The sequence below is a fragment of the Aspergillus viridinutans genome (assembly GCF_018404265.1).
Source record: "Aspergillus viridinutans IFM 47045 DNA, scaffold_2, whole genome shotgun sequence".
NCBI lineage: Eukaryota > Fungi > Ascomycota > Eurotiomycetes > Eurotiales > Aspergillaceae > Aspergillus > Aspergillus viridinutans.
In genome coordinates this window covers 2,892,868-2,910,350 of record NW_025091218.1, presented here as the reverse complement: position 1 = coordinate 2,910,350, position 17,483 = coordinate 2,892,868, and the positions used below count along the sequence as shown (strand labels likewise).

The following is a 17,483-nucleotide window of genomic DNA, read 5'->3' as shown; positions in this document are numbered from 1 at the left end:
GTCCGACTGTTCGGAACGTAACGGGAAGCAGAGACGTCAGAGATCTCCCTCATCTGGAAACACACATCTGGTTCTGAAGGTCAATCCAACAATTTCCAGCTTGCAGTCTGCGTGGATCTGGCCATATCTACCTATCCTCGGGGCCGGTGGATGACTGTCGGACACGCAGAAAACGTCACCAAATCAGGCTTGCACGATCTCATCATATTAAGCTTTCGTTATTTCTCCAGATTGCTGCAAGTAGGACTTTCCAGCTGCCAGGGTCAATGCAAGCGTCCAGGTACCGTCTACCTTGGGAGAATCAATGACAGTTCAATCTGAACTCAAAGCTGGCTCTACAGACATGCAAGTGTCTCGGAACTGGCAGTGTCGGGTAGATCATAAGATCACGGCAAGACTGAGCAAGGGGGAAGCGAATTGATCCTACAGTATGATATATTAACTCAGGGGGAAGAAGGGATTCAATGGCCCAATTCATGGCCAATTGGCGATGCAATCTCCGTAGTGTTGTTCTAAGGTTGAATGCTTTTGCCTCAGGCATGACTACGGAACGATTAGTCCTATGCAAGGAAGAGACAATACGAGCTCAGTAGCTTCCGAACGCTGATATTACGAATTAATAGAATCAATCCAGACGTTCCTTTGGTACCAGGATATTGAAAGTCCAGGAGAATACTACGTCCATGAGATGATCACCAGGCCGATATACGACAAAAGTACTCCGTAAGGGAGCGAATAGGGCAGGCCTCAACAGTCTGTATAATTCGCGCATACAGAAGCGCCAGGGCCATGCAGTGTCTTATTCCCTGTGTTTCTCCCGGCTCCGATGCATAGACGGGTGGCTGCGCAACAACCGCGTCTACTTGGATATGGTCATTGGCCCTCACCGACGGGGCAACGGACGCAGAAATTCCATGGAAGAGAAAGATGAATGCCATCGACCTTCAGAGCAGCACAGTGCGTGGTGTCAAGCCATTGCTGGGTCCCTAGACCTTCTCTCACAGTCCATGGGAATCGTACTCAGCAGGGCCTCTGCAGTTTCAGCTGACAACGGTCATCATTCACCATCATCTGCTGTGCCTTACGTTTGGTATAACTGGCAATTTTGGTGCTCCTCCATATGATGACCCCTGCGCGTGGTATCAGGCGATCCTTGCAACAGAGACACATCGCATCTATAGAAGGATTGTGCAGACAGTGCGGAGTATTTGAATTCTACCAGAGCATAATGCTACTAGTGTCATTATTATTAGAAGAGAATCAAGCTGAACTCAATGGCGATGTAATTTATGAGCATGGCCTTGATGTTTTGAGATTGTAATTACCGGTATCGGACACTTAGGCTTGGCATTGAATACCTTCATCTGGAGTAGTGAATATCTCGCAAGGGCAGGTTGACAGTGACAAAATGGAAGCAGACCTTCATGCTCACTGTCATAGAGGACTTTCGGATCACTCCCTTGTCCAACGCTGTCAATTCCTCGACTGCTTCATCGAAGTGCAACCTATAGGTTGAGCTTGCAAATTCTTGGCGAGTGAAGATCCAATCGATCGGCCAGGTACCTAGGATCAGTGGCGCACGTAATCCCAATACACGTACTCCGTACCGCCAGGCTGTACGAGTACGGATCGCGGACAGGCCCAAAAAAGCGACGAAAGAGGAAGAAGAGGAACAAGTAAAGTGAAGAGAGGGCAGAGAGGAAAACTTGGGCAAAGGGGGGAAAAGGCTGGAACGACCAGTTCGAAGGTCCAACAGCAGCATCATTATCATCTATCATCATCATTCACTATTCCTTCCTTCCACCTTCGACCCTTTCTTTTCTACATACTCCATCTCCATCTCCATCTCCATTTCCATCATCTATTCTATCTTCATCTCATCAACTACATCTCCAACTTCTCCATCCCACTTGTTTCCCTTTTCCCTTTTCCCTTGTCCACAAGCTCCGTCAGCCGCACCACAGTGTCAATTCCCGATTTGGGAGAACCACAGACGGGTGCTTGTTTTCCATCGCATCCGAGCCTGAGCCACTCTGGCGCTGACGGGAGTTTGTTGGTTTGGTCCAACATCCACAAAGAGCTCGCCTTCATCCAATTATCCCCAGAGGTTTCTGTCAAAACGGTGAGGCAACCTCTTCTACTCCCATTTGTCTCTCCCCTTATCTCCCTTCCAACTCATCTTCTGACTTCACAACCTGTCTCGTATGAAACTGACGATCCATTTCCTTAATTCAACCTTTGAATTCATCTCTTCTTATACCAAACCCTGTCTCGGAGCTAATTCTTCAAGCAGTTGAAATCGCCGCGACAGGTGCGAAACGCGTGATTGCCCCGTCCCTTTTGGGAAGATACCTCTCCTCTCTACCCTCTCTCGCTTGGACGACCGGCCCTGTTCAATGTCCACTTGACAAAGACGCCTTTTCGAGCTTCAGCTGCTTTATCGCTGCCCCGGTTGTATTCGAATATTCGCCGCCGCGTTCTCCGGCACACGCGGCCATCATGACGGGGGCTCCGCCTTACAATCCCCAGTCTCCGACGCAGCAGTCTCGTTTTCCCGTCTATTCTCCTCCGAATAAGAACCGTCCATACTATCCCAACAATGATCAATACCAGCAGCACCCTCCTCAGACACCACCGGCTTTCGCTCCACAGCCGTCACTGTCTCGGAGTCCCCATTACTCACATGCGCCTTCGCCCTTACCAGCTACACTACCTCCACTAAATGGTGGTGCTCCTCCGCCAGGACATCATGCGGAGCCTTCGTTGCAGTATCAGGCACATTCATCGGCAGGGACGCCGCAGTTTTCATTACCAAGGCCATATTCAGCATCGGTGATGTCCAACAACGGCGCATCTCTCTATAACCACTCCACTCCATCTCACGCCCATCCATCCGCTCGCCTGGAAAGCCTATCACAATCGCCCCCAAAGAAAGAGACAGAACCACTCTATTCCATCGGAGAAAATGGCGCTCCTGGATACTCATCATCAATGATGCGAGAGCCCCGGCCGGCTTCTCCCCCTAGGGAAACGGTATGTCTTCACTTCGACCATTACCTTAACCAAATGTGAGATGAGTACATCTACTGAGTCTTTATCTCAATTCTTTATTAGAAACATGCTCGCGCTGCCGACCCCATGTCATTCGCCAGCATTCTTTCCGGTCCGACTGAAGAGAGCTCCCCTAAAAAGCAGTCCTCCCTTCCAGAAGCCCTACCGGCCCCGGCACCCACGATCACACCCGCACCACCGACCCTTGCCCCAGTGCCAGCGACGAGACGAATCACCCCACCTCTAGCGGCGCACGTTATTCCACCTACCTCCCAACTTAAAGTCAAGGAGCCGGAACCCATCTCCGCCACAGCCTTGCCCCGACTTGAGAAAAAGCCGAGCGCCGAAAAACGTCGTCGGAATGTGGAACAGGAACCCAAATCCGCCGAAGCGCTTCCTGTCGCATCTGCTAACGGTACTCTCGAACCGACAAAAGCCTCTCGAGTCTCCAGCCGCAAGACATTAACCGAACGTGATGCTGAAACCATCAACAAGATCATCGCGGAGATTGACAATGCCGACAAAAGCGATGTTGAGTCGCCTGGCTTTGAGGCGGAGTATGAACGCTACATCGTGAAGAGCAAGAAAAGGGCTTTGGATGCGGAGAAAGCCGAGGGCATCAGGCGCAAGGTAGGCCTCTAATTCACATCTTCCCACATCTGAAATATCAGTGTACTAATACAAAGACAGCGTCGCCGGCACGATTTCCTTGTCAAGCTCGGTAAAACTTTTGAGAAGCAGGCAAACGCGGGAGTGGATCGATTCCGGGTCGCAAACGAAGCGTCGGTCATTGCTGAAGTTCAGGCGAAGGAGGTTCAGGATGAAAAGGAACGCAAGAAGGACATGCAGCGGAAGCGGCGGCGTGAGAATACGGTGCGTTTGGAAATGCAGAAGAAGCTTGAGGCAGAGCGCAAGGCAAATAAGGCCAACGATGCCGCCGAGAAGGCCAAATTCCTTCGCGAAGCTGAAAGGGCCCAGAGAAAAATCAAATCGACCAAGCGAGCTCTCGAAGGTGTCACATCGCCGGAGGAAATCGGAGAGGTCACGCCGCTTGCTCCTAACCTGGAAGGAGGCACTACCAGCTCATTTCACATCGGTCGCAGCTCCCCGTCGAGGCGCAAGTCTGGACGCTCGGGAACCTCACGGCCGAAGAAATCCAAGGAGCAGAAGCAGGCGGAGAAAGATGCGGCCGAAGCTGCTTATGCTGCCATGGAGAATGACGAGCCCTTGCCTATCGCTCCCAAGGAAGATCCGAGAAAGGAAACACTCAAGAAGGAGGCCAAAGGTGCACGTTCCAAAGAACCCACGCCTACGCCCGTACCCACATTCGAGTCGAAGGGTTACAATCAGATATATGAACAGATCTGGCGGGATATTGCCCGTAAAGACATCCCCAAGGTCTATCGCATCAAGACCCTTTCTCTCAGCACGCGTCAGGAAAATCTGCGGAAGACTGCTCAGCTTGCCAGTAAGCAGTCTCGCAAATGGCAAGAGCGTACGAACAAGAGCATGAAAGACACGCAGGCCCGTGCCAAGCGGACGATGCGTGAAATGATGTCCTTCTGGAAGCGCAATGAGCGCGAGGAGCGTGATCTGCGTCGTCTCGCCGAGAAGCAGGAGATCGAGTCCGCCAAGAAGGCAGAAGCAGAGCGTGAAGCCAATCGTCAGAAGCGCAAGCTGAATTTCTTGATCTCCCAGACTGAACTGTATTCTCACTTCATTGGCCGAAAGATCAAAGGTGCCGGAGCAGATTCTTCTGGGGATACCGCTGTGGACGGCTCAGATGAGACCATCCAACCTGGCAAGGCCCAAGACCGCACCATTGATCTGCCGCCTAGCGTCGCCGACATGAGCACCAAAGTCACCAATTTTGAGGACCTAGATTTCGACGCGGAAGATGAGACGGCTCTGCGGCAGGCGGCCATGGCTAATGCCCAGAATGCCGTCAAGGAAGCTCAGGAGCGGGCACGTGCCTTCAATGCTGAAGAGAACCCGATGGCCGCTCTGGACGAGGGCGAACTGAACTTCCAGAACCCCACGAGTTTGGGCGATATCGAAATCTCACAGCCCAAGATGCTTACGGCCAAGCTCAAGGAATACCAGTTGAAGGGTCTGAACTGGCTTGTCAATTTGTACGAGCAAGGTATCAACGGTATTTTGGCGGACGAGATGGGTCTGGGTAAGACCATCCAGTCTATATCGGTCATGGCATACTTGGCTGAGGTTCACAATATCTGGGGACCGTTCCTGGTCATTGCGCCAGCATCGACACTGCATAACTGGCAGCAGGAAATCACCAAGTTTGTTCCCGATATCAAGGTGCTGCCTTACTGGGGATCGGCGAAAGATCGCAAGGTTCTCCGGAAGTTCTGGGACCGCAAGCACATCACTTACACCAAAGAGTCAGAGTTTCATGTCCTTGTGACCTCGTATCAGCTTGTCGTCGTCGATTCGCAGTACTTCCAGAAAGTCAAGTGGCAGTACATGATTCTTGACGAAGCCCAGGCCATCAAGTCGTCTCAAAGTTCGCGGTGGAAGAACCTGCTCGGATTTCACTGCCGAAACCGTCTTCTGCTCACTGGTACCCCGATTCAAAATAATATGCAGGAATTGTGGGCCCTTTTGCATTTCATTATGCCGACCTTGTTTGACTCTCACGATGAATTCAGCGAGTGGTTCTCCAAGGACATTGAGTCTCATGCTCAAAGTAATACCAAACTTAACGAGGACCAGCTCCGGCGGTTGCACATGATTCTGAAACCATTCATGCTTCGTCGCGTGAAGAAACACGTCCAGCAAGAACTTGGAGACAAGGTTGAGAAGGATGTGTTCTGCGACCTGACGTATCGACAGCGGGCCTACTACGCCAACTTGCGGAACCGCGTCAGCATCATGGACCTCATCGAGAAGGCGGCTGTTGGCGATGAAGCCGACAGCACGACACTGATGAACTTGGTCATGCAGTTCCGGAAAGTCTGCAACCATCCCGACCTGTTCGAGCGGGCAGAGACAAAGTCACCGTTCTCGGTCGGACATTTTGCAGAAACCGCCTCGTTCGTCCGTGAGGGACAGAATGTGGATGTCCGCTACTCGACGCGTAACCTGATCGAGTACAGCCTACCGCGCCTTTTATGCAGCCCCAGCGGTCGTGTTGACACGGCTGGGCCGGGCAATGAACAGGCTGGTTTCCGAGGCAAATACCTGCAGCACTTGATGAACATCTTTACCCCGGAGAATATCAAACGCAGCATCGACGAGGATGGTAGCTTTTCCTTCCTGCGGTTCGCCGACACCTCCGTCAATGAGGCGTACGAGCAGTCACATCTCGGCGTCTTCGAGCGGGCGGTGCGCCGTCGTGGCCAGAGCAACAGACTGTCTCGCCTGAATATCATCTACGACGACGATGAGGACGAGCAAACAGCAAAGTCTGTGCTTCCTCATTCCCTCTTCAATATTGTCCAGCGGAACGATCACCAGGCTGTCCGTGACGTTACCGTGGAGGGCTATATGCGGGATTTAATGAATGTTTCTGAGGCTACGTTCGAACGCGGAGGCCTAGACGTGATTGAACCCTGCGCGAGTCCTGCCGCATCGGCGCCTCCGATCACCATCTCCTGCTCTGGTCAACAGGCCGTCAGGGAAATCCAGGATACCTTCTTCAACGTCTCCGTTCGCCATGCCCTCTTTAGCTCGCCTTCTAGACAGATGGAGCAGCAGATCCTCGAGAAGAAGTTGGACCCCACCCCGTTCTCGCTTCCGCCCATGCTGCCGAAGCCGACATCCACCAAGGGGCGGTACACGCACATCGAAGTTCCATCCATGCGGCGTTTTGTCACCGATTCGGGCAAGCTGGCCAAGCTGGATGAACTTCTCCGCGAACTCAAGGCGGGCGGTCACCGTGTGCTGCTGTACTTCCAGATGACGCGCATGATTGACCTGATGGAGGAGTATCTCACCTACCGCAACTACAAGTACTGCCGCTTGGACGGAAGCACCAAACTTGAGGACCGTCGTGACACCGTGGCCGATTTCCAACAGCGGCCTGAGATTTTTGTGTTCCTCTTGTCTACCCGTGCCGGTGGTCTGGGTATCAACCTGACTGCCGCTGACACGGTGATTTTCTACGATTCGGATTGGAACCCGACCATTGACTCGCAGGCTATGGATCGAGCGCATCGTCTCGGCCAGACCAGACAGGTGACCGTCTACAGGCTCATCACTCGCGGCACCATCGAAGAGCGAATCCGCAAGCGAGCCCTGCAGAAAGAAGAGGTGCAGCGCGTTGTCATTTCGGGCGGTGCGGCCGGCGGAGTTGACTTCAACACTCGCAACCGCGAGAGTCGGACCAAGGATATCGCCATGTGGCTGGCGGATGATGAGCAGGCGGAACTGATTGAGCAGAAGGAGAAGGAAGCTCTAGACCGCGGTGAGGTGTTTGGCGCTGGCAAAGGAGGCAAGAAGGCGGCTCAAAAGAGAAAGAAGGATCTTACGCTTGACGACATGTATCACGAAGGTATGGCGCGACTCTCAATCCCCATTTCCATTGATGATATGATGCTTACTTTTTCTTTTCTACTACAGGGGAAGGAAACTTTGACGATATCAGTGCGAAGCCTTCAGGTGCGGCAACGCCTGTATCAACTGCGGACAACCTTGGCACACCCTCGTCGACACCCGTTCCCAAGCGAGGACGAGGACGTGGCAACGGCAAGGGATCGTCGAAGCGAGCTAAGACGACCACGGAGCGCTTGCGATTGATTGATGGTGACGGTGGACTGGAAAGTTGATGTGCACATCGACTATGACCGATCCCAGATTTTACTAGGTACCTACCCGTATGACTGAATGGGGCTACGGCGTTTTTTGAGAGATTACTGTGATTCTGATGGATTTGTGCTTATTGTTCGCGGCACCTTGTTGTTTCTGCCTTGTATTAACATGTCAACTTTTGTTTCTCTAATCTACCTGACACTTTTTTTTGTTAAAGACGGCTGGAGGGGATGATGTGAGATGAAAAGCAAAGAGAGATTAAGCTGATTGAGATTGACGAGGCGATAGACGAGCATGCGGCTGGATTTTCTTCATCTGTTCTTATTTTGTTCATTCATTATTTTGTCCTGATTGGCGATACGGTTATGACTTGGGGACCCTGATCAAGATTGGGGGAAATGGGCGCTTCTGTGGTGTTCTCTTCCTTGGCCATGATTGCCACGATGGATGCTGGGATGGGCTTCAGCTGAAGTGAAAGATTCTCAATTGCTTGTGTCCCTTTCCTTGGACGACTACAAAAACCGTAATGTATGAGTTCATGAAAAGGTCGAGGTCATCATTATGTCGTATGTTGTCAAGTTGCGCACTCCGAAGGCGGAAAGGAAATGCGTGAGGAGACTTCCTCGGCCACCGCGGAGGATTCCGAGGATATGCCAGCGGCTGTTCCGTTTACCGTACTTTACCTTATTTTACCATGTAGCCCACCTTTCCCCAGTATCGGATCATACGGCTACGGTAATTCCGTAGACTCTTCAATCTTCATTACCAGCCAATCACATGCCGCACATTAGCAGCCACCTGCGAGGTGCATATTGCCCGAACAGGCTTAGCGGTATGGTCTCGCAGCCCATCGGTGACTGAGGCACCGAGGCAATGAGGCAACGGTCGAGTCAGACATTGGCTTTTAGTCATCCGTCCAGGTTCTTTTTCTCTTCTGCCCTTATACTCGGCGGCGACTGGAACCAATCTCCTGCATCGGCGTCTGGAAAAGTCCAGTCTATTTCTTTTCTCCCATCTTCCCCTCCCAATTTCACCTTTTCCTTGTTATCTACCTTCCGTCTCAACACCACGAAACCAATTCCTGCCTCGATTGAGTCTCTGCTCACTCGCCGCCTTCACCATGGAGTCTCTTCTCCAGCAGTCTCGGGCGATGTGTCCGTTCCTCAAGCGCACCTCTCCCACCGCTCTGCGTACTCTTGCCACGGCTACCCGTCCCAGCATCAGTCCCGGCGGAGGTACCATGTCGAACCTTCAGGTCATCGCTCGTCGTTGCCCTGTGATGAGCAAGGCCCTGGCTGTCCAGAGCGCCCGCATGGCCGGCACCAAGAGGTTCACCTCCTCTGCCGCTGGTGTGCCGGGTATGAGCAGCAAGCATTCCCGTCCCACTCAGACCAGAAGGGCGCTGCACGGTACTGGAGGCAATGGCGCCAACCTGAGCCCTGATCTTTACAAGAACACCGACAGACGTGCGTACTTTCTCAGCGGATAGATTGAATATATATAGCTAATTGATTCCGAACAGTTCAACCCACCTTTGGCAACGGCAAAGGCAAGACCCCACTCACCACTTCTCCCGCGGCGGTTTCCGGTCCCCGTCCTGAGGCTCCCGTTTCCGCTCCATTCAACTACAATGCTTTCTACCAGGGTGAACTGGAGAAGAAACACAAGGACAAGTCCTACCGCTACTTCAACAACATCAATCGACTCGCCAAGGAATTCCCCCGTGCTCACACCGCCTCGGTGGAAGAGCGGGTGACCGTGTGGTGCTCGAATGACTATCTCGGAATGGGTCGCAACCCGGAAGTGCTGGCCACCATGCACGAGACTCTGGATACCTACGGAGCCGGCGCCGGTGGTACTCGCAATATCTCGGGACACAACAAGCATGCCGTGGCTCTGGAGAACACGCTCGCCACACTGCACGGCAAGGAAGCGGCGCTGGTGTTCAGCTCGTGCTTTGTTGCCAACGATGCCACGCTCGCGACCCTAGGAAGCAAGATGCCCGACTGTGTCATCCTGTCCGACAGCCTGAACCATGCATCGATGATTCAGGGTATCCGTCACTCTGGCGCCAAGAAGATGGTCTTCAAGCACAACGACCTGGTCGACCTTGAGAATAAGCTAGCGTCTCTGCCATTGCATGTTCCCAAGCTCATCGCGTTCGAATCCGTTTACAGTATGTGCGGGTCCATCGCCCCAATCGAGGCTATCTGTGACCTCGCCGACAAGTACGGCGCCATTACCTTTCTGGACGAGGTCCATGCTGTGGGTATGTACGGTCCCCACGGGGCTGGTGTTGCAGAACATCTGGACTACGAGATCTATGCCTCTCAGGACACCCCCAACCCTCGCTCCACCAAGGGAACGGTGATGGACCGCGTGGACATCATCACCGGTACTCTGGGCAAGGCGTATGGGTGTGTCGGAGGCTACATTGCCGGCTCTGCGGCTATGGTGGATACCATCCGCTCCCTCGCTCCCGGTTTTATCTTCACGACCTCGCTGCCTCCCGCGACGATGGCCGGAGCCAACACGGCCATCCAGTACCAGGCACGTCACAAGGGCGACCGTGTGCTGCAGCAGTTGCACACTCGGGCCGTGAAGAAGGCACTGAAGGAACTAGATATCCCCGTGATTCCGAACCCCTCTCACATCGTACCTCTTCTGGTTGGCGATGCCGAGCTTGCCAAGAAGGCCTCGGACAAGCTGCTGGAGGAGCACGGAATCTACGTCCAGGCGATCAACTACCCGACCGTGCCTCGCGGTGAGGAGCGCCTGCGTATCACTCCCACTCCGGGACACGTCAAGGAGCACCGCGACCACCTGGTGCAGGCCGTCCAGGCGGTCTGGAACGATCTGGGCATCAAGCGCACTAGTGATTGGGCAGCCCAGGGTGGGTTTGTCGGTGTCGGCGTGGAAGGCGCCGAGGAACAGAACGAGCCCATCTGGAAGGACGCACAGCTCGGCCTGTTCGAGTACGAGAGTCTGGAGCAGGCGGTCGAGCGTGAGTTCCAGCAGGCGCCTCGCATGCAAACCGCCACTCCCATCCAGCCTGCTGCGGCTCCCGCTGCCTCCATCCCCGTTGGCGTGACCGCATAGACAGGACGCTGCCTTGTTGGGTAGTGTATCTTGCATATATAATTCACCTCCCCTTGCACCTGAAAGATCTACGTCGTGAAGGTTTGGGTGCAGGTTCTTTGATATTCCTGCTCATTGACAATATAACCTTGTCCTCAGGTACATGCACTTGTATGTATTCACAATTCCTCTGTTACGAGGAACATCCACATATACATCCGAACCGGTCTGTCATTACCGCGCTCTGGGTTCGATAGATCAATTCAAGGGCCAGTCTCTACCTCCTTGCATTTCTCACAATTATAACCCCCGTTGTAGATGGCTTAGTGCGTAATTCAAGACATTGTAGGCCTCTATAAGATATGAGTGACATTTATAGTCCAACGTTCGCGCTATCATCTAGTTACAACGGAACCCCAACGCCTTGACACCATGAGACAAGCGCAGAATTGCGGGAGACCGACATCCCAAAACCAACTTTTCTAGTTATCATTTTTCACAGCTGCAAAGGAAAAAAGACCGCAGGGACAGACAATCACCTCCTCCCACCGCGGCTCACCTTGGGAAACTCCACAGGAACCTTGAGACGGGCAATCCGTCTCGCGGCCGCCTCGGCCTTGCCGCCCTTGATATTCCACTTGGCGAACTCGCTCTCGCGTGGCTTGTCGACGCGGCAGCCCAGTTCGCGGAAGTACTGCAGGATGGTGGCGCTCTCGAGCCTCAGGTCGTCGCGCAGATCAGCGGGGTCGGTGGCCAGCTCGTTGGGTGAGTTGCCGCCCAGGGAGCTGGCGCCGCCGTCCTTGGCGGGCTGCGGGGGGATGTGCAGCGACAGAGCGCAGATGGTGGTATGCAGGAAGGTGAGGTCGTTCTTGGTGAGGTGGGAGCCCTGCGGGGCGAACTTGCGGCGGATGGCGTCGATGACGGGGTCCGGGAGGGTGCCGGCGTCGGATTGGCTTGTAGTCGTCTGCTGCTTGCTGGTAGAGGCGGGGTTGCCCGAGGCCGAAGAGAGGATACGGCGCAGTTCCTCGCGGGGCGGGAGGCGCTTGCTGCCTGGTCCGGCGGACGACTTGGGGTCTCGGCCGGAGCGAAGGGAGCGGGAAAACTCGAGCAGGAGAAGGATGAAGCGGAGGAGCTGGAGGTGGGTGGTGTTGCCGGACTTGACGACCGCCTCGACGCGGCGGGAGACGTAGCGTGAGGTCGTGGCCACGGGGAGGCCGGCGGAGACGGTGTCGGCCCACTCCTTGACGCCGGGGAGCTGGCGGAGGGTGGCCAGCCCGTTGGGAACGAGCACGTCAATCGGGTAGACGTCAGACGGGTGCGTCGCGTCCAGGTTGGCCTGCGGGATGGGCTTGTTGGCTTGCACCTGCGCCTGCACGGCCGCTGCCTTGGACGCGATGTCGGCCGCGGCGTCGGCGGGCATGGACGAGAGAATGGCCGACTCGGCGGCGTTTACGACACCGGCGGGCGCGCTAGACAGCTGTGCGTTCTCGGCCATCGACTGTGCCGCCTTGCGTGATTGTTTCGTGCCGAAGGTGTTGGTGAGTTCGGTGCGTTGCGTGCGCATGGTTTTCTAGCGCGGTCAGCATCTGCCAAAGAGTCGAGCAGCTGTACACAAAAGCAGAAAGCATACCACTTCCTCCTCCTCGCTGCTCTCCTCATCCTCCTCCGTCAGGGGCTTCATCCTCCTCACGGCTCCTCGCACCGTCAACTTGCGCACCTCGACAAGCTGCCAGGTCTTCTTTTCCGGGTCCACCACGGCAACGTAGTGCTTAAGCTGGGAGTCAGCGTCCTCCTCCGCCTCGCGGCCCACGAAGTCCAGCTTGGGGTGCTCGGAGGATTGCACCAGGAGCTCCGACGAAACAATCCCCTTGTTGCGATTTGCCGATGACGAAGAATTTGCGCGGGCTTTGAGGTACGGCGTAAAACGCAGGTTGCGGGGGGCGTTGACGCCGGGGGTGGTGACTGTGCAACCTGTCAATCGATTTGTGCATGGTACAGCAAATTTATATCATTCATACTTATCACAGGAGCCAGCTCGCTATGCTCATCTACTACACTGGCCGACAGAGGTGGTAGGTCCTGGAGCTCGAGTGCGGGCTTCTTGCTGGGACGTTCATGGCGATCAGAGTCGCGCTTGCGCTTTTTTTCGACTTTATCCGATGGCATATTGTTCCTTTAGAAAGGAGAAAAGAGAATGAAGAGAGTTATTGCTGAATGGCGTTGTTGTAGCGTAGCTACGTTGGACTGAAATGTTCTTTCTAAGGGAAAAAAATTGCCGGGTCCAAAATTTGGTTCTCCGCACTCAAAGGCGGAGATGCTCGTTATTGGACACACAAACCAGAGCACGGTGAATTGGTACATGTCCGTTATTCTTCATTATTATCACTGCGATGACTACTGTTCTGCGCGTTTCAAAGCTCTCAAATAGGATCTACGATACTGAATGAAAGTTTTGTTGTCATCGTAACTTTTGCCATTTCATTTTTAATAAACTCTCGAGAGACACCTCTCCATGGCTCAATGTCTCACTAGAGAACAAGACCCGAAGTAAGAAACGAGCAATTGACCGGCCCTCATGCGAAACCCAAAAAGGTTCGGTGAACAAAGACAGTACAGGAATGAATAAAAATGAAGAATCACTTTTTCTTCAAACTTTCCCACCGACCTCTCCAGCCTCCACCGAACACAGTCGCCTCTCCGAGAAATAAGGACACGGATATGCGGATCCCAAACTGTCTGATCAAGATAAAAGGTTATCGAAAACGTTGAAGTGAGCCCGAGGAGGATGGAAGCAGGCTGTTGAACGGCGGACTCCGAATTCGAACACGTTTGAATAGAGGGAATTCAACCGTAATCTTTTTTTCCTAGGAAATCGGACCAGACAGGTACCCATTGGAGAGGCTGGACCACGGAACGATCATAACAAGAAATCATCATCGTAACGTCGTCGAAATATCATGTTCGGCGTTCAACTTGAGCATCGACATGAAGAACCGAGATGGAGTGGGCGAGACGTTTATTTCCTGCAGAGGGGATTAGCATCAGGCCAGATCTAATTGATTTCCCATCGCTTCGATTGGTGATGGTGATGAAGGGGGAAACTCACGATCTGGCTCTCATCTTTCTTCTCTTTCGCTTAAGGCGACGAACGCGCTTCTTTCTCCACTTGGCTCTCATCTTCGTAGATGGTTCGAGACTGAAGCTGGTCAGTCAATTGCCTGAAGATGAAAGTCTTGAAGGTGAGGGGGGGGTTCAATACTCACACTGCTGCGAGGATGAGAAGATGGTTGCAAGAAGGATGGAGAGCTGCGGCGGAGAAGCTCTTTGTGTGCGCTGTGGCTGACTCAGCAGAGTATGCGACTAAGGGCTCGCTAGTGGCGAGGCCCTTCTGATTGGCTCGTCAAGGTTGCACTGAGGTGGCTCTCTTTACCGAGCTCATATTACGTCAGCCGGATCTGTTTACCATTGAATGCAGGACCATCAACGTTTAGTCAAGGTACGTAGTACTTGATCAGATGTTAAGACATGACTATTACTTTTGCTGTGTCTATCTCTCAGTATATCTACACTTACTGAAACTGTTGCGGATGTGTAGTGGCGAACTGACATCGATCATAAGAGTATAGTTCATGTCATGACGTAAATATTTGTCTATCCAACGAGATATTCAAAACGTTCGTGGCTCCATGCAAGCGTTGATAGGAAGCCCTAACCCTACTTTCAAATACCTTCAGAACATGTCAATAGGTATAGCGGTAATTGGGTGCAAGATCACCCAGCTGTTCTTGCTCCTCCTCCGTAAGCTCAACGGTAGCACCGTTGGCCATGGCGCGATCACGCTTCCGGTTGTCGTACCAGACCGCTGCAAGATAAGCGGTACAGCATGCTGCGGAGAAGCAGAGGAAGGAAAGACTGATGATATACCCATTCCGGTACAGGGGTGCGTCCTTCGCCAGGAAGGAATAGGTAGAAATGATACCACCAACTGGTTATACTTGTCAGCTATCACCCCTCTTACATGTCGAGGGTATTGCAGAAATTGCAACTTACTGTTACCGAATCCGATCTGCCATGCTGTTCCCACACCCCGGCGACGGTGTCCACTCAGGTTCATGGCGTACCAACATACGACGACGGCCATTGAGCTGTAGCAACCACCAGTCACCATGAAGAGCGCCCCATACTGGACATGCCGGTGAGCCACGCCGTGAACATTCAGCAGGATCCCAAAGCCGCCCATGGCAATCAACATGGGGATCATAGCAAAAATGTAGCGGTGTCTGAACGTATCAGAAAGGGTGGCAATCAACATGGAGAAGCCGAACGCGGCTGCCCATGGGGCCACTGAGTAGAGTTGGGTTTTGATCGCTGGTAGCAGACGTCAGCAGAGCTAATACTCGCAGAAACCTCACGACACATACGGGAGTAGCCATAAGTTTTGATGATAGTCGGGGCGAAATACGCGTATCCTGCACGCTGTTAAGAACGGAACTCATCCAAGAGCCATGTCGAGTCCAGCTCACCGTATGCCGTGACAATCTGGCCGAAATACATCAAGCCGCCAATGAAAATCTTATCTAAGAACATATTTAGCGAAACGCAAAACCAGAAGACTGGTGCACCACTCACAGTCCTTAAAGACAGCCAGCACATCACGCACGGTTAGCTTGACATCTCTGCCAGCGGCGCCGACGTCTTTTGCAAGCTTCGCACGAATGAACTCTCGCTCTTCGTCATTCAACCACTTGACGTCTTCCGGGAAGTCTGGAAGCACGAAGAACCAGACAAGCGAAACAACGCAGGTGAGGACGCCTTCGATGATGAAGACCCATCGCCAGCCATTGTAGCCTCGAATCCCGGCCATTTCTCCAAGACCACTGGCGAGAAGACCACCGAACGCGCCTGCTAGGGTGGTGGAGCTAAAGAAGAAGCTGAATCGTTTCTGAGCCTCGCTGCGCTTATACCACATTCCCAGCAGATAGAAGCCTGCCACGTCGCGATTGGTTATTGACTAGGCCAATCGTTCTCTGAGGAAACAGACTTACACCCAGGGAACATTCCCGTCTCAAACATGCCTATGTCATATACGTTAGGTCCCATTCAACCGGCACGTATATCTATATTCTGCGATGGGATAAATACCAAGGAACCAGCGAGTGGTCATCAAGCCCCCCCAGCTCGAAACCAATCCTTGACAGATCGTCACAAACCCAAATAAGAACATGCATAATGATACTGCGGTATGTCAGCAGTTCTGTTCCCTATCGCACAACAAGACGAAGTACATACACCATACATGGGGCTTCAGCTTCTTCAGCAATATGTTGGAGGGAATCTCGAACAGGACGTACGGTACGAAGAAGATGGTCAAAGCAGTGTTGTACTTGGTATTTTCGATATTCAGATCTTTCTGCAGCCCGAGAATTGCGGCATTGCTGATGTTGACTCTGTGAGGGCGCATTACAGATGTCAGTTCATACACGGAGCAAGGGGTTTGAGGATTGCATACCGGTCCAGAAATGCGAGCAAGTACATGACACACAGGCACGGCACGATATGCCAGTCAATCTTGGCCATCAACTTGCGCTCTGTAGTGGTGGTGAGCGGAGGGAGGCCTGCGGACACGGTATAGATCTCGCCCTCGGCCTTGCCATTATCTGTTTCGGAGACGCCTATGTATGCAATGAGGGGTTAGCAGTCTATTTCGCTAGGGAGTGCTGTCTCGTAAACGAAGAGAAACAGTATCGAGGAGACACACTTTTTAAAGCCATATTTAATGATTTCAGGGCGCAATTATTCCCCTACCCCTTGGCAAAGGCTGTTACTGTAAGCTGACACGACAGAGGGGGAAAAGAAGCAAGAAACAGATGCTGCGCAGAAGATAATGCGTGTTTATTTCTCACTAAGCACGCACGGTGTGACCTTGGGCAGCCGTGGCGAGTCAAGGACAATTAGCAGTGACTCAGACCTTTCTATTTGTCAGATCATATCTACTAACTAACTATTATCCGATCCTAGTCTACAAACAAAGGGATCTTCGGGGGCTGAACAACCCGTGCGATACTGTCTTTTGGGGATCGGCCACGGCCGAGGTTACTGTACTCCAAGTCTCCAACGCCAAGGAGTCACCAGCAAGGAGCCCAGGAGAGTCGATGAGTGGATGCGGCCGCCGATGCAGAGATAGCGCTTATTATTTGCGAATGCCACACGTAATAATTCAATTGACAAATCTGCAATCCTCAGTGCCGAGCGATTCCCCGCAAATTTTCCGGCCAAGCTTTCTTCTTTGGACTTTGGAGCATCTCCGCAATCGTATCCGCAGTACGGAGTAGAGGTTGGCTCTTGTAGAATGGGGGTATACCGTTTATCCAGTATTCTTATAAATGTAACTCCATAAACCATGGCTTAAAAAACTATAATTTGGTTTCTAGCAGCATCTACTAGATGAGGTTGTATTGCTGCTTGGATCATCGACCAAACTGATGATTTGAATAGCATTCAATTCCGCATAGTATCGGGTTGGCGGACATTGATGGTATTGGGGCAATAGATAAACTCCTCGCAAAGGAGTCGTTCTGTCAACT

The 17,483-nt window shown here is 52.8% G+C and overlaps 4 protein-coding genes across 4 annotated transcripts; 2 read left to right on the top strand and 2 right to left on the bottom strand.

The window, feature by feature from the left end:
* Positions 1-2,499: 2,499 nt before the first annotated feature.
* On the top strand, positions 2,500-7,838 carry ino80 (chromatin-remodeling ATPase INO80; the record flags this gene model as incomplete). The annotated part of the gene is made up of 4 exons (XM_043267750.1): positions 2,500-3,033; positions 3,115-3,681; positions 3,742-7,564; positions 7,633-7,838. 4 exons carry the CDS (start codon positions 2,500-2,502, stop codon positions 7,836-7,838), a joined length of 5,130 nt encoding a protein of 1,709 aa, XP_043123685.1.
* Positions 7,839-8,941: 1,103 nt separating this feature from the next.
* Positions 8,942-10,920, top strand: hemA (5-aminolevulinic acid synthase HemA; the record flags this gene model as incomplete). Its single annotated transcript, XM_043267749.1, has 2 exons — positions 8,942-9,287; positions 9,344-10,920. 2 exons carry the CDS (start codon positions 8,942-8,944, stop codon positions 10,918-10,920), a joined length of 1,923 nt encoding a protein of 640 aa, XP_043123684.1.
* Positions 10,921-11,434: 514 nt separating this feature from the next.
* Aspvir_004522 (DNA-directed RNA polymerase I subunit RPA49) lies at positions 11,435-13,065 on the bottom strand (the record flags this gene model as incomplete). Its single annotated transcript, XM_043267748.1, has 3 exons — positions 11,435-12,469; positions 12,530-12,870; positions 12,918-13,065. 3 exons carry the CDS (start codon positions 13,063-13,065, stop codon positions 11,435-11,437), a joined length of 1,524 nt encoding a protein of 507 aa, XP_043123683.1.
* A 1,574-nt stretch (positions 13,066-14,639) lies between these two features.
* On the bottom strand, positions 14,640-16,670 carry Aspvir_004521 (putative MFS transporter; the record flags this gene model as incomplete). Its single annotated transcript, XM_043267747.1, has 10 exons — positions 14,640-14,884; positions 14,950-15,267; positions 15,321-15,368; positions 15,423-15,476; positions 15,529-15,885; positions 15,945-15,974; positions 16,042-16,134; positions 16,189-16,346; positions 16,409-16,571; positions 16,658-16,670. 10 exons carry the CDS (start codon positions 16,668-16,670, stop codon positions 14,640-14,642), a joined length of 1,479 nt encoding a protein of 492 aa, XP_043123682.1.
* Between the last annotated feature and the right edge of the window lie 813 nt (positions 16,671-17,483).